The sequence below is a fragment of the Apus apus genome, chromosome 4 (genome assembly GCF_020740795.1).
Source record: "Apus apus isolate bApuApu2 chromosome 4, bApuApu2.pri.cur, whole genome shotgun sequence".
NCBI classification, from domain to species: domain Eukaryota; kingdom Metazoa; phylum Chordata; class Aves; order Apodiformes; family Apodidae; genus Apus; species Apus apus.
The window spans coordinates 67,710,066-67,733,674 of NC_067285.1; the positions used below are offsets into that span (position 1 = coordinate 67,710,066).

General features: G+C 36.5%; 1 protein-coding gene across 5 annotated transcripts in view; it reads right to left on the reverse strand.

Annotated features, from left to right (window-relative positions):
* Positions 1-1,220: 1,220 nt before the first annotated feature.
* Positions 1,221-23,609, reverse strand: part of CCSER1 (coiled-coil serine rich protein 1) — a 655,276-nt gene continuing 632,887 nt past the window's right edge. For 4 of the 5 annotated variants that reach the window (XM_051619517.1, XM_051619519.1, XM_051619515.1 and 1 more), the window contains one exon: positions 1,221-1,754. In XM_051619517.1, coding sequence (XP_051475477.1) covers positions 1,269-1,754 — 486 coding nt within the window. In that variant the 3' untranslated portion in view covers positions 1,221-1,268. The remainder of the gene's footprint in view (positions 1,755-23,609) is intronic. The other variant, XM_051619520.1, reaches the window with a different exon arrangement.

The window sequence follows — 23,609 nt, forward strand, 5'->3', positions numbered from 1 at the left end:
ACTTGTCTCAGATCTGCCTCAATCATACTTAAACATGCCAGATTATTTATAAACTACTAACTCTATGTCCTATTATCATTCAAACAGATTACCTTCCAAAAGAGGGGTTGTAAACTAAGTGTCATGTTTAGTATAAGCCACACATTTAGTGTTAACTTGACTGAGATGCCTGTTTTTAAGCTCTCTGAACGGGGAAAACAAGATCTTTTCTTACTGACAAGTCTACAAGTTCTATGGTGTGATCAGATGACTTCTTATTCCTGAGAGACCAGCATGCTGCATGTCAGATAGCACATCAGGATTCATCTCACTTGTGTGTAATGTGTCAAAGACTAGAAAACCTGCTGAGCCGACTTACTAAGTGCAGATGATACAGTCCACAGAAATTATGACTTACACAGGTAATTTGGCCTGAGGACAATTTCTCTAATTATAGTCTTTCACTCATTTTTGGTTCGGGAAGTGAAATTAAATGATATGATGCATTACACACCATAGAATGTCACACTGTGTCGTAAATGATACAGTGACTGTAAAGCACCAACATCACCAAGACTTGACATGTCCTCATAGAAGAAAAACATTCAAGCAAACATTGTTAACTTCAGGTAGGAAAAGGAAAGGCAAGGTTGAGGAACCAAGCTGACATCTGCAGTTCGGGATCCAGTTACTGACTCAAATACCTGGGATTTCCAGTCACTTCCGCTACTTGTGGCATGAGGCATTCATAAAATACATACAGCAGAAAGTGGTAACGTACCTCAGAAAGAGAGCAAGTTTCATTGTATTAAAAAAAAACCCAACGTGTAAAAAGAAGGTCCTCAAAGATTTCTGATTCCTTATTTCCCTAGTCTCTATGAAATTCAAGAGTGTTTACTAATTACTTATCTATTCATTCCTCACATCTACTTTAACAGTAACATTGTTAAATATACACAGTATTCTTTTAGATCACCTTCTAGAACTTCAGGGAATAACAGTGGCTTACAGAGGGGAAAAAAATATAGTTAGCCAATATTGGACTAGCAATGCCAGCCAAATACTGCCTTTTACTATACCCATGGTGACTTTTGCATGACAAATCAATCTAGTTATTTAACAATCTAGCTCATCCTTTTACCGCAGCCCCAGATGGGAAAGTATGGAACCTACAGACAATGTTAATTTTTAACTTTATTTTTTCTCAGTTGAAAGTAGCAGCAAATGAAAACTGAAGACTGAGCTCTAGCTGAGCTTATGCTGCTCATGGTAAAAATACAAGCACCTTGTTACCCATCTTGTTGACCTAAAGTCTGTAGCTCTGCTGTGTGTAAATTGTGATGAAGGAAAACATTTTTTCTGCTGTACATGTGTAAAGAGATGGGTCCCCTCGGAGGCTGTCCAAGTCTCCCTGTGAAAGTGGTATGCTGCCGAGGTACAGCAGTTTGGTCTTTTGGAGCTCCTGAGAACATTGGGTAGCTGTCTGCCTTGGATACTGGCTTTGTTGTACTTGATGCCATGGTGGCCAAACCGTTCTGGGTAACTTCTGAAGCAAGGGTTTCATATGTACTTCTAGTATGCTTGATGACTTCCACAATCTCCTTCTCTTTCAGGAGGTTGCTCAGGTACAAACCAGACAGCTGACAGCTCTTGCTTTCGTAGGCAGTTGCTTGGTTGCCTGATGAGTATCTAAAAGGGTCCTCGGTGGGAGTATGTGCTGACTTTCTGTCCCTTGTGCTGAGATTTTTGTTCACCATTCTGTTTGGATATGTAGCCTGGGGAAACAAAACAAAGTATTAGTAATAGAAGATAGCAGAAAAGTGGTGTAAGATATATAAACCACTTCTCACTACAGCTGTACAGCACATGATGCTGGTAGATTAAAACAAAAGATGAATATCCAATGCTGGTAAAACTCCCAAAGCACAGCTAGCATAGAACAGAACTATTATTCATTCATATTTAAAATAACTAATATCAACAATTATTCTTATGGATAATGATTTTTGGCACTTTCTTTGGAAAAATAGCTTCCATCAAAGGAGGACAACTTTTTTCAGAACATAATAAATGGATAAAAACACTCCATGAATTGTAAATAGATTTTCAAAAGCATTCCACATGAGGATACAAGAATTTTGATTGCATAGTTTTCAACTTTTAATACACTAAAATACTTACAAAATGTAAATAACCTCTTTTGTGAGTATCATCCTACAGGGACAAGAGAGTAAGCTTCAATGCTCTGCAGAAAATCCCTGCATTTGTTGTAACTGAATGTTTCTGAAGTTATCATGTCACCCTACGCCTTTTGACAACCTGGTGATTGACATCATAGAATGGAGAACTTCATGGTGGGACATCCAGTCTCTTCTACATTTCCGGTTAGCTTAAGCTTATACCTATGTTATTCCTGACTTTTTTTTTTTTTTTTAAACCAGCTGTTAAGAACTTTCATCAACAGCCTCCTCAGATAACCTTTTCCATTACACTACCTTTATTTTTAGGAAAAGTCTTCCTAATGTCTAAACTGAATCTTTCTGGCTCCAACACTATTCCTTCTGTGTCTGTCTACCATGGAAATGAAGAAAGAATTGTTTGATCTTTGAATACCTGCTTATGTCTTTGAAGAATGCTGTCAAGCTACCCCTTAATCTTCTCCGCTCCAAAACAAAAAATATCACATTGATCTTTTCTCATAGGCTCATCTTCTAGGCTCTAAGTCATTCACACTTGTTTTTTTTATAGATTCTTTTCAGTAATTCCACATTTTTTCTTGAAGTAAATGGATCAAGAGTACAATACTTAAGGTAATCCCCTACAACTACCAAGCAGAAGCAGCACTATTAATCCTAATAAGGATTTCTTAATCTGCTTCTTCTTAATTCACTCCAGTATGAGGTTAATTATTTTATTTTGCAACAGCATGAAATTTCTCACTCAGGCCCATGTGGTTGTCCACAATAGCTCTGATATCTTTTTCTACAAAAGTATTGCTAAGTTGTTAGCCTGTTATTATACCACAGACGTAATTCCTCATTTGCCTTGGTGGAATTTCATAATTTTTCCTCTGATCTTTCTCTGAATGTATCAAGATAATTCTGAATTCCAGTTTTATCACCCAAATTTGTGTAAGATGTAAATTTAATAAGAACATTCTCTAGTCCATCATCAAGGTAGTAAATGAATAATATAGAACACTATAAAAGCTGACTAACTATAGGCTTCTGTTTTAACATTGGGCCATTGGTAAGTAATTTCCAAGGACAATTTTCCAATTTATTTTATACTTGTTTGATTTAGTCTGCACAGCACGTTTATAAAACAGTATCATAAACCTTACTAAAAGCAAGAAATCTGACATCTAAAGCTTCAATTCTAGCCAGAGGATTTGTTCCTGTGCTGTTGAATGAAATTAGATGGGTTTGGCAATTGATGTGATTTGTAATCCATGTTGCCTCTTGTTCATCTCGTTTCCTTCTATGTGCTCATAACTTGTTCAATTATTTGCCTCAACTTTTTGTCTAAGAATTGAAGTTAAACTAATGGAAAACATTACAATATATTTAAGATGAATCATAACCTCCCTCCAACACTGACAAAACTAGACATTGATACTGCACTCTGATTAGCATATAACTTGTTTTAACATAAATGCCTCCAAGCTTTTCATGCTGGTAGACACTGCTCAATAAAAAGTTTAGGAATTAAGAACCATCTCTCCTCTTAGACCTGCTATTGAAGTGCCAGCCAAAGCATATGATATCTGTTTAACCAGCAACCATGCTTGTTCTTGTCTTCATTTAGTGAGATTACTCAGTCATAAGCAGCATGACATGAATAACTGAAGTTTAAGCATGTTGCTGTAGATGTTTGTAGCCTGGGATACAGAGGCCACTTCCAGTGAGAAGCATGACTAATGCTGGAGGTTGTGGATTCATGTTGCCTTATAGTTTTAAGAATAGCTTAGCAGTTACTTTTGTCTCTTTAAATAAAACAGACAAACAAACAGAAAAAACCCAAACAAACAAACAAAACTTGTAGGAAAGAAATTCTTATGAAACAAGTTATACCAACAAGGTATGATTTAAAGTAAATGCAGAAGAATCAACTGGTTTTGAAAATGAGAAGTGCAGAAGCATGTTCAAAGCAAGGCAGGCTGTTGAAACTGGTACTGATACAAGGTACAAGGCATGATTAAATAATTTTTAAAATTGCTACTTTAACTTGATCTTGATGAAATGCTGTTTTTAATATCTGGCACTGTTTCTTTCCTCCTCCTTATCAAGGTTATATTTCACATGAAATATTTCATTTTAGAAAATACATTCCAGGCTTGTAGGTACCCAAAATATTTGCTTCTGCTTAGTGGCCAATGGGAGGGACAAAGTGTGTACATGTATGAACAAATATTTAATACTGTTTATGTGGTGAGCGAAGGTCTTACTCAGTTTTGCAAAGCTGTAACTTGCTGAAATTCTGCTTCTACTGAATTATTAAACAAATACAAGGTGGTAGAAAATTAAGAGCTAATTTACCTAAATTTTTAAACATCAACAGAAATTTATAACATGCCATCATTATTGTAAGACATTGGTTTGACCCTGCCTTCAGCAGTAAGACACAGGTGCTTAACAAGGAGAGACAGACCCATTCTATCGGATGCATAGTTTAGTCATGGAATGAACACAGATTTTAACAGAAACACTGCCAAAAAGCACTACTGTCATTATTTATGATGAATTACTGAAAACAGTTTCTAACCAGGAAAAGAGAGAACAGTGGCCAGATGGGAGTCAAAATCAACAAGAAATTTTCTCTGCCCCTACCCCCAAATGACATTATTCTTCCCGACTGAGCTATTGTCGATAACAGTCCAATGCTGCTCTGAATTTCATACAAGTTATTTTTTGCTATAATTAAACAACATAGTGTTTTGATAAGAATTGTTGTAAATTTTCTGAATTCGAGTAATTTAGCTTGAAAGAATCTAGTCCAACCAAGTTTTCTTGCTGGCCCATTTTACAGTTATTTAGACTTCTCATGATCTGGTCAGAAAGCTAAAAACCACACATACAACACCAGCAAGAAAAACACTTTGGAAAGAATTGAACTTTTTTTCAACCTATTTATTCTTGTCTTCCTGTAACTGTTTCATGTAAAATTTTCTGTGGTAGTTTTTTAGGTACCAACTGCATCCTATGAGCATTAGGCGTGAGTGAGCAAAGCCACAATCCCAACACATCTGTTTGCCAATTTGAAGGCTGAGTCCTCATCCAAAGCTGAAGGTGGCTTCATGCCAGTTGTGTTCCAGCCTAGCCTAGAGCAGCTGCAGGGCTGCTGTAAACTGCTGCTTGGCAGAGCTCCAAGGAGCTGGTTTGCCAGCTGGTGACCACTGAAGCAAAAAATCCATTCATCTCTTTCCCTTTTATTTTTCAGTAGCTCAGCTAGAACCAGCAACTTCTCTGCCCCAAAAATCCCCAAGTGCCACCCTACAGCCTGCCTAAGGGTGGAGGCAGGAAAAAGGCTGCAATTAGGATGCAAATGTAGCTCTGAAATTTCTTTCAAAACTAGCCCATTTAAAATGTATGGAGAGAACAAAAGCCTCTCATGTTGTTTCAAATACATCTTAAAGTCTAAGAAAACATCTGTATCTGAATTTCCTGATCAGATTAAAGACAAAAGGTGTATGCTTTCTCAGAAAAAAAAAAAAATCTGATTTGCTGTAAAATTTTGACAGGTTTGTATCATTATTACTGGTGTTTTAAAGGTACATGAATATGAGATTTAAATATTTTAGGTTTTATTATTCTACAGTCGTGCTAAATACATGAACACTGAACCAAAAGTGGGAACTTAATATTCAGAACATTTTTTCAATAGATTTTTTTCATGGCTCCTCTTTGTTACTGTCATTTTGGCAATTTTTCCTTATATTAAGAAAAAAAACTCAAACCCCTCAGTGACCCAGTAATGAAAACAGATTAGTCCTATAGAGATCTCCAGAATGGGACATGTTATTAGAAAAACACTGCAGCCTTTCATCATTTTCCATTTTCAAGCCCAATGAGTGATATACAACAAGAGTTAACTACAAAACAATACTGCTGCAGGACATTAAAAAATGGATATTGTTGCTGACTGTTTTGTGATAAAGTACTGACATAAAATGACAGAAAAAACATGAATTTCAAAAACACCCCAAAAAGGATGCATATTTTTAAGATGCTTATGTCTAGAGGCATCTGGATGTCTTTGATGCCTATAATGTAATACTCCCAAGTAGAGCCACTTTTTAAATACATCATTCTGACAGCAGGCATAGAGAATAAAACAAAAAAAAATACTCTCTCACCAGTGTTCCCAGTGCATCCAGATAAACAGCCAACAGTGCATTTGAAAAACAAGGTTTTACCACCCCAAAGGATTGTTGCTTTCTGAGGTGCTAAAGGAAGCACACTCTAGAGACAGTAATTATCCCAACATAAACTTGATAACTTTCTGGATTCTATTAAGTTTTCAACTGCTTAATTGTTTTGTGTTTGCAGTTACACAAGAAACGTAAAATGTGTTCTCTGATGTAACATTAACTATATAGCCAAGCATAGCTCACTTGGCCCTTGTCAGGTCTCAGCTGGACTGCAGCACCTTCTGTAGATGGCTTCCATTTGTAGCCTAGACCAGAATTCAGAAAATATAAAGCAGTGTACATAAAGAAGCAAAATAGAAAGAAATCAAGGCACAAAACAAGGTTCTAAAGCTTTATATTTCTTCAAAGGATGGAAACTATGAAGCCTTGCATCATGCTTTTGAATATATATCCTTTCAGTTGCCTTTCAGTTCTGACAGTTTATATAAATGCAGGTCTAATCTACCAAAACACAGGTTAACTCAGTGCTTTGGTATGCCACATCTATACCTCCTCACTTTTGTGCTTACAAGCTTCCAGCCTAGAGATGATCCAGTACAAAATGTAATTTAGCTGCAGCAGGTAATTGTTCTTCTTTCAAATCTCTAAAAAAGCACTCACTATTATTGATTTCAGCAGCACCTGGACCATGAGAGCAGCTTTTACAATCTAGATCTGCACGTATTGATCAACTGACGCTGCCTTCTGGCAACATGTGACACTTGAAGAAAGAAAACCCAGTGTGTCAAAATAAGGCATGGACTAGTATCAACAAGTTATGGGCAAGAACCAGCTGCTCTCATTCGTTACAAAATGAATGCAGTCAATAAAGCAGAAGCATTCCACTTTCTGCCTTTAAAACATCTTTATCTACTTACTGAAAGCAAAATTTATGACAGGCTAAACTGCATACCTCTTTCCAATAATGCCCTTTTAACCAACAGGTTGGTTGAATACAAGTTAACTATAGTGGTCTGCTAATGTCCTAGAAGGATTTTCTGGTTGTGATGTCACTGTATGATAAGCAACACACAGAAGGCTGAAATAAGATACTAATCATCCTTCAAAATTTTCCTTTATGTAACTAATAACGTATCATTAAGGAAACAAGGTGTAAAAAGATGTAATGCTCTTTTATAAAGCAGGAAGAAAACAGTGAAGAACTTCCCATTAATTGTCAGTAACTTACAGACAATCGCTACTCTGCATTCTCAATACTGCATTTCTAGAGTTAACTAGAAGATTTTTCTCATTAGTAAAGATAATAGAAAATGTTACATTTTACAGCTGTTTACCATGCTTTCCAAAGTAAACATCTGGAACTTTGGACCTGTTAACCAGTGTTAGTCATATTCTTCCAAAGTGTTACAAAATTCATTTAGATCATACAGAAAACCACTTGTAATACTCTATGTCTTAAAAATTCTAAATAACTATAGAAGTACTAATGGAAATGAAAAGCTACTGAATAGTGTGGCTCTTTCAGATATATGACTACAGAATAGTATGACATATTATATGAGATAGCACAGTTTATTTTACACAGTCCATATATAAGACTTCCTCAAGAACAGAAAGTTGATCCACTGAAGGTAATTTTTACCAGATGGACTTTTCTTCTTCTGGAGCTGGGGACAAAATGGCAAGAAAGATTCAATGAACTTTTACCCCCATTTAATAAATCTGACAAATTTTGGAAACATCCTGTGTTCAGTAAAGCTCCCCTACCTCAAGCAGTTCATAACACCTCTGTATCTCTTCATGTCTTTGGCATCTTTTTTTCAGTGACGTCGTATTCCCTACCTTCTTTGGGTAGCCACAGCTATTGCAGCCAATGATGAGGAAAATGCCTTCATTAAGCTCTTATACACAGGCTCCACCTTTGGCTATGGGCAGCAGAGTCTAGAATAAGGTGTCCGAGTCAGACTTACTCATCGACCTTCTAGGGGACTGAATAGGTTGCATGTTCACCCAGCACTTTGGGTCTCGTTGTTTCCATGCAACCCAAGAATTAAGGGCCATGCTTTTAGCTACAGTCATATAGGTGGCTACACTTAAGATCCTCTTTTGCATAACTGATGCAAAATGAGCTGACAGAAAACAGAGAACTGGATCCACGGGAACACCAGGATCACTTCAAAAGGCCACAGTTCATGCAGTGTGAGCAGTGAAGCATGACACAAAGGTCCTGAGGAAACACTAAAGAAGCTTGCTCTGGAATTACAAATAGGAAAACAACACAAATGCTAATTAGCCCTTCTGAAAGAGTGTGCTACTCAGGTGATGTTTATTGCTATGCTAAGGCAGTTGTGGTGGATTTGCAAGCCAAACTAGTATTTCAGTACAGCATTTGATGTGCCATGTAGACATAGCAAGTTTTTCAGAGATCTTCACCTCATGCCTTATGTATTTATTTTGACAACCAGATGCCTGAAAGCTGTTAAGTAGATAATCTAAATTAACACTGACTTGTAGGTGGCAATTACCTTTGACTAACTGCTATTATATACATGTTTAGGTTTTACCAAATTTCTAATTAAAGTGTTACTTATTTTCCTACTCTAATGTCACCTAACTTGATTTCCTATAGTATCAGAAAGTCTATATGTAAAATAAAATTCATATGACTGTGTATTTGGTTAGATAAGATACCAGGATACAGTTGTCTTAGAACGACTAGTCTAAAAAAGATTTAAATATACAATGTTCAATATTGCTACAATATAGAACTATACTATGTAGCTCTGTTTCTGGGACATACTTTTAGGAAAAGAAAGAAAAAAAAAGTGTCCTCATTAATTGTTTATAAACTCTCATTTAAAATGTGGAAGTACCTATTAGACACTATGCTTACAGACGTATTCCTGTTATGTTTAGGATGAGAAACATAAATACTTTGGCACATGAGGCTTTTGCTTTATCAGCTGGACATACAGGTACTCAAATCTCTATTGTATCTCTGTATATTTTTATTATTTTACTTTCTGGTAGAAAATAAACACATATACTTATTGTTAAGTCAGGGCTTTCTTGTGTTTCAACCAGTGAATGTTACAAATCAGATTTCTAATGAACACGTGCCTTCTGAAAAAGGCACTTCTTGCTCTTTCATTTAAAAAAACACAAAACTTCAGATGAATTGCACTTAGCCAACATCCACCTGTTTATATTACATTCTTTAACAGCAATAAAACCCCTTTCCATTAACCTGAGTTTCATAAATTTGCACCATACTTTTGAAAGCAATAGGAGCTAAACTTATAAGAACAACAGAGAAACTGCATAAATTGGTAAATTATGTTCAGCTACTGTCATGTTAATCAGTGACACGTTCCCTCAGCTCAATATACAGTGTGCAAAGGAGAAATCAAAGGACTAACAAAAAGGCCAAATTTTATCCTGTTGACAAGATAATAAATCCTAATAACTCTTTAATTGACTTGACTTTTTATTCTTCTGACAAAATTACTGAGACCAAGGCATCCCCGAATGGAAAGATAAAATAGCATTTTTATCTTAATATAGACATATATCTAAGGACACCTGGTTTAGGACTGAAACATCACAGAATCATCACATTTTTTAATCCCTAAATCAATTTCCATAATCTAACTTTTTTTGTGGCTAGACAAACATAATAAGCAGTCACTGAAATTTCTCATTTTTTCCTTTTAGGAGAACCAACATCAAAAATTTCAGCAAAAGTGCTGAAATACCCTTATTGGTTTCTGCTTATCTATTAATTTGCCTAGCATAAAGGTCTGCAATAATATATTTCATATTATACTTCCTACTTTCTGTAATAATGAATGTAGGTATCTCCACTGCCTGTTGCAGGATACTCTTCCTCTGTAAAAGCTTACATTTTCTTTTCTTTACAGCCCACACTGTGGGTCTTTCCCATGAAAAATGTAACAGAAGGTGATGTGCTCACTTGGGTTTATAGGCTTTTCAGCTATAAAGTAATGCAGTATTGCTGACTTAGCAGTTGCTGCATAATAGCTACTAAATTGGTTGAGAGTTTTAGGCTTCTTGTGACATAAGCATCAGCTCAACACTTAACCTCTGATGTTTGCCATCTTGTTTCATTATGCACCATTTTAACAGAACTCCTAAATTCTGGAAGGTTTAAGTGATATCAGAGTGCCATTGAATCTACTTGCAAAACTTCCACCTGCTTTATTGTGTTGTCTTAACTTAAGAATGTGCCTGCAGGCTATTTATTAGGAAATAAATTAGGGACCACTGTGGTTTTGTCTGAGCAGCAAATGTCATTGTGATGGCAGCCTTTTAACCCTCTCTCCTGCCAAATTAAGGGTGTAAGTTACTTTAAATAACTCAAACCCAAAGTAATATGTTCAAACACACTATTTTGAAAAATGGCTTTATTTTAATACATTTTAAGAAAAAAAAAAAAAAGAGAGAAGCATTTTTTATAATTAACAGTCTTGAAAGATGAATATCTACTTGGTTAGAGCTGTATGTCAAAGACACATTTTAGAAATACAAGGTATACCTCAGGGATCAATACTGAGTCCAGTCCTGTTTAACATCTTCATTAATGATCTGGATTTCCTCCCATCAGCCATAACAGTGCTGTTTTGAACTGTGATTTATCCATAAAGGATCCATTAAATATAATTCACAGGCAAAGAACCTGCCTATTGGTTGAGAGGGTCAAACACTTAAATTGCCTAAAAATTTAGCCAATGTAGCTAAAAAGGCACCATGCTTAAAATTCACAAAATCCCTAGAAGCAGGATGACAAAACTTTGCACACAGACAACAAAGCTGTCTAAGGCAACAGAACAGACACTCCATTGTTCACTGAAAGAAAAAAGACTGTCTGTTTGAAATTCATGAAGGAGGACAATGCGTGCACACACACAGTCGGCCACACCCTGGGGACTTGCATTTGACTGACATCCACCAACTCATAAACGCCTATAAAGCACACATAAACAACTCCCCAGAATACCCCAACAGCACATCCAAAGTCAGCTGCGTAGGCTGTGCTTACAATACATCTTACGTGATCAGTATTTAGGAGGCAATATCTCACGTATTTCTCACATCCAGATTTCTGCCTCTCAGCCACTGGCAAACCTCTCCTCTCACTTTCATAAACCTGGCAGGAAATAGAATGCCATTATAATTCAGGGCACATAACCACCCTGCTGTCTCAAGGCATCCAGTTAGTGCATGTCATCTACCTTGCAGTCTCTCAAACACAATCTCTGTTGTGATCTGGAAGATGCTTAGGCACTTTTTTGGCCATTCTTTGCTCTGGTCCATAGTAAAACTCTTCCTCAGCTGTGGAAACAGATTAAGCAGTGAGTCCTCGAGTAAAAACAAGTATATTGAGGTCACTCATGCCTATGCTGCTACACATGCTGAAAAAGAAATGTTGAAAACCCCAATTCACTAACATTCCCACATTAACCAGGAGGAAAAATGATGAATCAAGTGTTGCTTGGGCACTGAAGCACAACTGAGCATATTTGTCCTAACATATATCTAATTTACTAATGCCACGATAGTCCCAAGATTACATTTCCCTGAATCTGGCTAAGCAATTGCATGCAGAACCATGAGTAACCTCAGGAAGACCCAAGCAAACAGCAGGACACCCACCAACTGCTACCTGCCACATGTAATAAGCAGCGTGAAGTCACCCTGTTAGAGCAGTCTCAACAGTTCACCTCCCCAGGCCAAACAGGTTAACAGCTGACTTGTGGCTTTTCATGTAGGAATAATTACACACTTCTCAGCAGCGAAGTCTTGTGCTGATGTGCCACTTGGAATAGCAGTGGGGAAGGAAACTGAATGCAGAAGCTCTACAGCCAAATCTGGTTACCCCAAACCTGCAACATAGCCCCTTTTTTTAACCACAAGTTCTTCGAGAAGATTCAGGATCAAGAAGCATCTCTATTTCATCTTGCTCCTCCTTGTCCTTCTCTTTTTCCACTTACTCATTTTCTTGGTCAATGCAACTAGAAGGAAGAGGAAGTTAGGGCAGTTGCTTCTATGCCAAAAATTGATTTTTTGAACAGTCACAGGAGCAATATGTCAAAGAATGTCAGGAGAAAGTGTTGAATATGCTTGTGTGCCAGGCTGCAGTGCAGAGAACTGCTCCTGCCCTGAGCTCCAAAGAATTTGAATGCTGGTACCAGAAGAAGAGATTATCAAAGCAGGAATCATACCCTTTCTGCAAACTTGACCTGTGATGTGGTGTTCTGTGATTCCCTTTCCATGAACTATTCTGCCTTGGAAAGAGGGAAACGCACAGCTACTTGAAATCTTTTCATGAGGTGCAGTGATATATGGAGTAAGTTGTGTTGCAAAAACAAGCTCTGATTTTTTTGCAAACTGGTTTTGAATCAACATGAGGATCTTAACTTTTCAGACCACTTCCCTTTAAATGCAGAAAAGTATGTGTTAGAAAATAATAAATAGGAAGTGGTCACTATGTGGAAAGAAAAACACTGTCTGTTTACTACCTGAAGATGAATGCTGAAAGTGTACATGAATTTCAAGCTTTCTGTGGGAACAAAAAAACCCCATGCTTTTAAGTACCAGAAGTAGCTTTAAAGTAGCAGAAATATAGGGTCTCCTTTTTCTATAGAAATTAATTGAAAAATAGCCTGCATTTAACACCTTTCATTTCAAGATAGAGCAGCATTGCTTTGAAATCTTACTAGTAGATTTAACTGAATTTATGCCTTAAGTTCAACACACATTGTTACCGGAATCTGTAAACAGAATGTCTCATCTTAAGTTCTCATTATCATTGAACTGTGTCCTCCTGAAAGTGCTGATAAGGCCATCTAATTATTTTTTTTTCCCTGATAATAGTCAATAAGTTTTATATTAATAGAATTTAAATCTCACAATACCAGCTTAAAATAAGATCAAGCAGACTTGCATGCACACATAAAGGAAAACAAAATTTAAAATTATACCTACAGCACAAATACAAAAAACTTTTCTGTTTTTATGTTTAGGATATATTTACACAGAAAAAAAAATATTACTTTTTAAGATCCTAATTAATCAAAATATTTGTACATCCTTCCATGGAGCTTTTAATGTTAAATCATTTTCAAACAATGTTGTATATAATAAATCTTACAAATGCAGAGAAGGAAAGAACTTGCATAGACATCTAAAAGCAGAAAGGAAAAAATCCACCACAAAAAAAATAATGTCCCACTCACAAGAAGTGTAAGAACAGGTCAGGTCAGAATAAATCCACGTGCATGTGTGTACATACTTGGTATCATAAAATATAGATGTCACAACACAAAATATATAGATTGCGCTGACAATATTAACATAATGTTACTAGGAATGTTGACATGATGTACTGGGCAAATTTGACCATTTTTTACTTATATAACTGTTGCAGACAAAGTAAAAAATCACACTTAATCTAATTAGTCCACAATACTATAAACAGTAGAAAGTTAAGAAAGCTTGACATGTTAGCATACAAAATGCTAAATCAGAAAAGGACATAAAAAAGAAAAATATATGCTACTCTCCATTCGTACTATGTCAGCAAAACCTTTTAAAAGTATCCTTAGTAGAGTTTGCTAAATATAGGTTCTTACCAGGGGATGAGAAGGAAATTACATATGAGAATAGCATAATTTATAGGGTTGTGGCATTAAAAAAACCTGATGTACCTATCTTGTCAATATTTTGCATGTGAACTATAGCACATACACAACATTTTCAAGTCTATCTCAGAAATGCCCTGTATTTAACAGCCATGTTTCTATTTAAACTGTATATTGCTATGTTTAACTGCAGCCATTACTGTTTCCTTCTCAAACATAAGGCAACAGGAGGTCTACATTGTATGGAATTATCTCAAGCTCATACTAAAAAAGCAGGGTACAACTTCCACAGAGCATTATTTAAACTTCAGCCCCTGGGGCTTGGGGTTCTCTACAGAATGTTTATCTTGGGAACATTTTTGAAAATTATATCAAACAGAAGAGCTGCTGCTATTGTAGTCCATATGGGCTACAAACCCATGTGCACAAAACTTACCCAACTAGTTAAGTTTTGCATCTTTGTCATTTTTACTGTTTAACTTTGGGTAAATGCTTCCTGCTACTTCAAAACGGGTGCTCTCACTACAATCATCCTTACCTGCTAATTCTCTTGTGCTGCTGTCAGTGTTTGAAGAGCTATGCAGTGAACTAGGTATGGAAGTTGGTGGGGCTGAAAACCACATCTTTCAAATACCTCTATGTGGAAAGATATTTTTTAGCCAGAACAGCTCACTGATCAAGCTCACTGTGTGGTTGTACAAATACTTTCTATTTGCACAAGGAAAGCAGCCAGAACAATCAGTCGAAGAGGAAGAAGACACCAAGAAGATACCAAGATTATTTATTTTTTATTTTATCTTATTTTATTTTTAAATGAGAGGGCATCAAAGTGGAAAGCAAAAGTGGGATACGCAAAAAGGTTTGGTGAGGATCCATCTCCTACTCTGCCTGAGCTTTGCTGCCAGATGCACAGTACTTCGGCTTCTATTGCACTTTGATGCTAGCAAATGCACCATTGGCACTTTGCCCTGAAGAGAAGCAGGACTCCTGTAGACACAGGGGATTATAAAGCTCTGGTGGCAATGATCCCACCCATCTCCAGTGCCAGAGTTGTCCCTGTGCTAAACTGTAACCTTCATATCCTAGTGCAACATCACTGCCACCTCCATGCAGCCTGCCTGGCTACTGGATTTGCCATGTTCACCTCTCAGACTATTGTTCCTAATTATGGTTTGTCAAGGTGTGTAAGCAGCTGCAAGCACTTGTTAAGCCTTCTTCTAGATGTGACAACTGTGGGAGTTATGAGCTTTGCAGTTTCACAAGGTCACCATCTAACTATTGAATTTGCTGTTAAAAAATTCTTATTCACTACGAAAAAAGCCATAAATATCCAGCTATCTTAAGTCCTATTAGGCCATCCAAGGAAAGCCATCACCTTCGTAAATTTTCTTGTCTTCAAGTAAATAATGACAAAGCCCCATCAAAACCTGAAAAAAAAAACACCCACCCAGCCCTTCATTATTCTTTATAGCAGGTAAATTATTAATAAATATATTGCACTGGAACAAGCATGTTTGCTTGGGTTCTACATCTTCTCAGCATACTAACTGGTCAACTGACTTCCTCTCTGAGATCAGGTTTGTTCAAAGACAAACACAGGATGGTGTTCTGTATGGCGATTTAAAAAAAAAATAAAAATCTGCAAAAGTGTATTGTTCTTACATTTTCCAGATTTTAAAAAGAAAACATAAAGATAAAACTTAATATTAAATTTGAGAGATAAAATGATTCAATAAATACTACTAAGAAAGCCTGCTCATCATAGGAGGATATAAAAGTCTCTTACCCATATTATGCAAGTGTCAGTTGCAAGGATGGTATCAGGAATAAAGTACTGTAGTTTATCACCTTTCAGTAGTTCAGCTTTGATATTTTTTCTATTTGAATTTTCCATCATTTTCAATTCTCCACTAATACAACCACTACCGCCTGTTATATGATCACCTCACAAATATTAATACAATTATTCTTATGACAACCAAGAGATGAAAGTAAGAATTATCAGTTTACAGGCATATGACAGACAGACAATTGATGGGTTTCCTAATTTTACACCAGGACCTTTTGACTCCAGGATTGACTCAGGTTTTCTGGACTCTAGTCTAGAAGAACATGGTTCCCACTACTATGCTCCCTGTAAAAGATACTTGCTTTTACACAGAGAAAATAAAAGGTTCATAATTTTTTATTACAAAAGAGATGATGAAATTATTAATGCACTCTCATGCTGCAACACCTGAATTCCATCTGTTCTGGCTTGGCAGGCATTTACTTATTTTTAAAATGTGACAGATTCTTTATCAGATTATTATATATCAAATTTAATATTATTCTCAGACTTACTATTCAATATAGGACAAATACATAAGCACCACCTCTATGTCCTGTTGCATATATTGAAAAACGCTTTAAAAAATATCTTACAACTTCGAATTATTTCAATATTTCTATCTTGAGAGTGAACATATGAGGTTTTTTGCTTATCCACATTGCTTGCAATCAGGTGATGTAATGACAGACAAATCCTTTTTCATAATTAAACCTTTCTTCTCTTTACAGATTTCTGGGAGGAGATCTTGAATTTAGACAAATGATTGCAGATGGTGACATAAAGCTGTACAGAAGATGAACGGTAGCTGTGGCTTTCAGGTGAAACTGTTTTATACAAAGCCCTTGTAAGGTCTTCAGAATATTCTATCCCTGAAAATAGAGCTTAGCAAGGATTTAAGTCTTTAGTCTAAACTTGTGCTAGTTGCTTACAAAGAGTGGTTGCTCACCAGATCTATTTCTGTAGTCAATCATACAGCTATATGACTTTTATAGGTTGGATTTGTTGGGGTTCCCTCACTCTGGCTTCTGATATCTTTTGAGAAATGGGAAATATGAGACCTGCCAACTCCCAGGAGTATCATGTGAGAATGTATTGCCCCTGGCTTCAGAGATAGCACGTCAGATAATTTAGAAGGAAGAAATTATTTCTTCTTCTTTATATTTTGTGAAATGTATATATTCAGATTTTTGAGGCAGCTAGTTTTATCAGAGTATATTTCAAGGCAGGTCATTAAGTACACAATCATAGTTTTTGTGCTTTTAAGTTTAAAGATGCAAAGCGGAAGTCCTTGTTCACCTCCCACATGCTCTGTTATGATGGAAGCTCAGACAGTGCAATGGAGAAGTTGCCACAATACAAGAATCCTTCGCTTCTCATTTTTATTTCAAGTCTCTGAACTCTGCACAAAACACAGCAGAATACTTTCCTGAGGCTGTTAAAAACAATTGTATAAGGTATACGTATTCCATACATGTATCTTTCCATCCATTGCACATATTGCTTTCAAAATAATCCTATGGGCTTATTTTACTGCCACATGTTTAAGCTATGAGTTTTCTGATAACCTTGTTTGAGGCCTAAATTGAAGCTCTCTGAAGTCAATAGGTACTTCCACCAGTGGTGTGAACAGATTTGTTAAAAGCATCTCTAATGCTAATTGGAAGTTCTAGTCTTGTTCCTTCTTTGCCCCTTTCTTTCATTTATTCATCTAAATTCATTCAATCTACAACTACCTGAAGGGACGTTGTAAAGAGGTAGGTGCTGGTCTCTTCTCACAAATAACTGGTGGTAGAACAAGAGGAAATGGCCTCAAGCTGTGCCAGGGGAGGTTTAGACTAGATATTAGGAAAAACTTTTTCATTGAAAGGGTTGTCAGACATTGGAACATGCTGCTCAGGGAGGTGATTGAGTCACCATCCCTGGATGTGCTTTAAAGTAATCTAGATGTGGTGCTTGGGGATATGGCTTAGTGCTGGACTTGGTAGAGTAGTAATGGTTGGACTCGATGATCTTGAAGGTCTTTTCCAGTCTAAGTGATTCTGTGATACTTTTACTGACTCATACATTCAGGATTGCTTTCCTGTCTGAAATGGGTAACTTCTGCCCTTCCTCACCAGCAGTATCACATACATTAATTAAAAAAAAATAAAATGTAGAAATAATCTAATTTATATGTCCAGGTGCAGTCATATAAAGTCACCAGGCTGCTTCTTAGGCTTCGTTTTGGCCCTTAAAAGATATAACTGATTCATAGAATAGAATCGAATCATCCTGGTTGGAAGGGACCTTGAAGATCATCAAGTCCAACCATAAATTAAATCCCCCCACCCTAACCTAATTTACCCATTCAGTGCTTAAATCATGTTGCTAAGCACTACATGTATATTTCTTTTAAATACTTCCAGGGATGGTGACTCCATGGTGGCTTTCAGGGATGGTGACTGAGTAGTTTCTTACCAAGGAATTTACAAACTGACTTTAGAGAACTCTTAATTAGGCCCTTAGTAATTGGGATTTCTTTCTGAATTTTTTAGTGTGTAGGGAGTTCCACAACACGTTAGGTCCTTGCTGGAAAGAAGTCTTCTTAAAACTATATTAATATATTAGACATTTTAAAAGAAAAGCTCATATTGCTACTCTGATCCTGCAGTGATATATCCCAAGTAAGACTGAGTGCTTACCTGGAAATAACCAAATACCATTTCTCCTTTCAAATTAACCTCCAGTATTCTTGCCAAAATGTATGATTTTGGTGCAGCAGGACAGTGGGCTGAATTTCAATTGAAAAAATATCTCCACTACAACTTACTACATAAAAGTAGAAAAACTAAAAAAAAACATTCTCTAATGATTGAGGTTTGAGCTTTGTTAAAGTTTTGCATTAATTCTTACAAAAAATGTCTGGAGGCATTATAAGGGACCTTTTGCAATTTCAGTAAGTCTACATTACTCCAGTTGACCTTTTTTGAAAGGGAGATCATGGTATTTAGTCTTTTGAAAAGTCCCAATAAAATGTAATTATGTAGTATTTAATTAAGTTTGGAGACTAAGTCCTAGGGAGTCTTTAAGTACACAGTATTTCATGCTATTCTTTCCTGCTGTTGTTTTAAGAAAAATATATGAAAAGGAAGCTTTTTAATCTGTAATGGAAAGCCATTTTATTTTTCTTCAATTTATTCATGAAGCTGCTTGTTCACAATCAAGCTAATGCAGTCCTCATTGAAACAAACAGAAATAAATTAATTTGATTTCACCGGGCTTTGGGTCAGGACTCCAGTGGACCGCTGTATTTCTGTGGTCTTTGTTTCTTCCTTCTCCTTCATCACAGACTGCAATGTAACAGGAAAATACTGTGTATAATGTAGAGCACAATCATCTATTGTACTCTCAATATCATTTTTTTATCACTCTTCCATTGAAAATTGTCACAGTTCTCTATTTTTGCAGCACGTGGTAGTCCGTCTGCCATGTTTTATGTGAAAAAGTTTCATGAAAAAAAACAAGTGTAATCTCTAGGATACAAAGCAGGGGGTTTTGGCATACGCTTATGTCTTTAAAATTAGACACTTCTAGATATTTCTGATCTTAAAATTCTTTGTGCTAGTAACGCAGGGATACCAATGGATGACCAACGACAGGGAAATGGCAGGAAGCTGAATCAGGGGAGTTTTAGGTTGGATATCAGGAAAAGGTTTTTCACCCAGAGGGTGGTTGAGCACTGGAACAGGCTCCCCAGGGAAGTGGTCACAGCACCAAGCCTGCCTGAGTTCAAGAAGCATTTGGATGATGCTCTCAGGGACATGGTGTGATTCTTGGGGTGTCCTACACAGGGTCAGGAGATGGACTCGATGATCCAAATGGGTCCCTTCCAACTCAGCATATTCTATGATTCTATAACTACCCACCTCAGAGGTTCTATTAAAGCTAGAAAGAACTTCCCATCCTAGAGTTGCAACTATTCAATGCCTCAATAATGACATTCCTAGCCATTGAGATTCTTTGTCACCCACATTACAGGGAATAGGGCATTGTTTAGATCTCTGTGCCTTAGGACCAGCTCCCTGTGCTCAATACTCTCTCTTACAGCTAAGAACCAAAATCCACCCTTTTCCCTCTTGAAGACATGAAATTCATTAGCATTAAAACTGACAACTAATTTAAAGCAAGAAATCTGGCTATTTGAAACTGCTTAGACTACAAAATGCTGGAAGTACTAACAAAACATCAGAAAAAGGAAAAATATAGACCAGCAATTCAAATGGGGTAGCAATCTCATGACAAAATGCAGAACCATGTCAGTTATTTTTTGAAGTATATGAAAAATGTCAGACTGTTTTATGAAATACTAATTTAGTTAGCATTATACAGTATAGTGCATTACAGATAATACTTTAAGATTAATTTCTGAAACAACTACAGAATATTTTCAGCCCATTTCCTTCCAGCAAATGCACAAAGTGTCTCATTCTCTTAACACTGTTTTACACCAGCATAGTCAATAGCCCTCAAAAGAAAGCAACGTGAATTTCAATGGCAGAGTTTGCATAAAAAATTACTGCATTTTAAACAGAAAAACTGCAAACCTATCACCTTGGGGGAATCAAAATTAAATCTGGATCCAAACTTGTTCACAACTGACAGCTTTAAGCACATATATCACTCCTAATATGCATTATGAAAAGCAACATTGAAATTTTCAGTTTAACATTACAGCTCAAATTTTCCAGGGGAAAGATTGAAATGCAACCTCTGTCTTTTCAAGGGAACACCAAGACAGATAATAACTTAGAGCAACTTATTTTCCTATTTTTTGAATTTTGTTCAGTCAAGCAGTAATGAGAAACATATTACAATTCTTACAACTAATCAATATTCTGTAATGATCTCATTACAGAAAACCTCACAAGAAGAAACAGAAGGCCCAGTTAGCCTACTCTGTGTAATAAAATGGTCAATTTAAGCAATGCACGCTATTTTCCATTTTCAGTCTTGTAATAACGCATCAGTAACAAAGCATTAGTAAAGATTACATTATATTGCATTCTGCAATTTAATTAGGGAACATTCATCTTTGAATCAGCAATCCCCAGGTTTTCTGCTTCTCACCAGCTGACAAATTTTATTCTAGCTAAGAAGGCTACACCACTGTGAAGCCTCAAGGGGCTTGCTGCATCCCTGCACAGAGGCGTTATCTACCTACGCTGCTTTGTGGCTGGGAGCAAAGGAGAAGGCAATGAAGCTTAAGTGGACTCTGTTTTGCAAAATCTTTCTGTGAGCCTGTACTGGGTGCAGGTGTCCAGGTTTTGGTAGTGGGTGGGCTGCAGGAGCCTCTGTGAGAAGCAGCCAGGACTGCCCCAGGCTGGGTACAGCTGGTTCCAGCCAGTTCCAACCATCCCAGTGCACGGCTGAGCCCCTCAGCCAGGATGGTGGCACCTCAGGGAGAGAGTATTCAGGAAATGGCAGAAAATGCTGGGCTGTGGAAGAATGAGGGGAAAAACAAAACCTCTAGCATATAAAACAAAGGGAAGGGAAAATTTATGAAGTATTAATAATTCAACTTTTTTCCATCTCTGTTCATAAAGCCCCCAATTAAGATACTTTTCATAGCTTTGCTATTTACATGATGTAAAAAACTATGGTAAAAGCTGATCTTCACGGGCATGATGATCACTTGCAATAAATAATAAGATATCTCTTTTTGGCATTGCTAGAAATTATTTGTCTTTTACTACTCCGTTTTGTTGTTTTGTTTTGTTTTTATTACACAGTAATAGCATTCAGAGAAGGAACTGACTTGCAGTACACTCTTCAAAATTAAAAAAGTCAGCAGACTATTAGCCCAAAATAATTCCTTCAGAGATATTTTTCAAGCTTTATTTCACTGATGTGCATAAATAAAAGATGTACTACCAGAGCCAATCAGTACAACCTGAAATGTATTTTCAGCACCCTGAACAAACTAATGTCTTTTAGGTTTGAGAGAAGCATTTTGAACTTCACAGTTTCCTTGCTTTCTCAGTGTGAGTAATAAAAGAACAAATAAGCTTCTCATAAGACTTTTATTCCTGAGTTGGCAGGGGTTTTTTTCATACTTATAAAAGAAGAAAGTAGTGCAGTAGTCCATATAAGTACTGTGCATAGACCTTTTTTTTCCGGATTTGTTGCCTTAAAACAAATATTTTTTTATTCTTAATCTGAAAAGCAGTTACAAATTATCTTTGCAGGTTCTAATATTCTGGTGATAAGTCCCATCACATCTGTTTCCCATCACAACATCTAATCAGATAGTGCTCATGCAAAATAAAGCTAAAATCAATGCAAATGGAGAAAAAGTAATTCACATTAGTTTGCCACATTTGATTTAAGCAAACCATTTTTGTGTGATTCTATGGGTCTTCATCATCACTTAAATACCACATACTCAAGAAGTTTTATTCAATAATGACAGGACTAGGCAGAGTCTTCATGCAAGCTTTTGCTAAATTAATTCAGTATAGCAAGACCATATGCAAACACAGATTATTTCTGATGTTATGAGGGTCTTTTTATGCTAGGTAATGATGTGACATGACGCTGAAAACCACATGCATGAATTCTCAAAGGTTTTCTCAAAGCTTCGTAACTGCATGGTTACTATTGGGAAAGCATCTAAGAATTCCAAAAGACTAACATTGTAACATTATACATGTTCTATAGATATATGTACCTATGTACTATGCACTGAAAATCAGTACATAACCAAATTTATTTGTTACTTTATCACTCCCTCCAGTTCCTCCTCATTCTACAGAGCCCCTAGTGTCTTATAATGAAAACCCTAAATACACACAAATAATAAACCCACAACTAAACACAGTTGATATAATGACTTTTTGCCTACAGGAGACTCACAACAGAATGTCCAAGTACTGAGGATCTGCAACTTTGGTGTTTCATATCTCCCACATATACCTAAGACTACAAAACTCTGGAAGCACAGAAACATAATTTAAAAGTCCACCAGTACCAATCTTACTAATTCACACAATATACAAATTAAGCATAAAAAATGCTTTACCTTATCAGTGTAATGTTACTTGCAGAAAGTAGGGGTCCTGCTTTTTCATGGTATGTGCCCACTATTTTAAATGGCCTTGTACCCAGGAATGTAGTTAGCCTGCCAAATTTTAATGAAGATTATACCACAGAGTGACAAATAGAGGTACAAGGACTCCAAAGGATACATAAATTGAGTATGCTGAACTGTTGTCATAAGCAGACATTTTCTCTTCCGGTGTTAATTTTTGGCAGCATCACAGCCATTAGACTATTTCATTAGAGCTAAAAACTGACAAAATTAATGTATTCTACTTTTAGAGCCTTTTTCATTTTAGTACAACTGGAAATTTCTCATATTTCTGTTGTAAGATTGAGGTCCCTTTGCTGCATCAGCAAACCAAAAAATACAAACTTTCAGTCTGTTGATTTAATGGACTGTAGGTAACACATTTTCATAGTAGCATTGCTCATATATTGGGGTTTTTAACATACATTTTTTGTTCCAAGTCAATCATTCAACAGAAAACTTATTTTAAATGAAATACCTACAAACCTATTTTGTACTCCTCCTCATTCCTCCCTTTACTCTGATAAACATTTGAATGATACACAGAAAGTTCCACCTCAACATGAGGAAGACCTTCTCTACTGTGAGGGTTACAGAGCACTGGAACAGGCTCCCCAGAGAGGCTGTGGAGTTTCCTTCTCTGGAGACTTCCAAGACCCATCT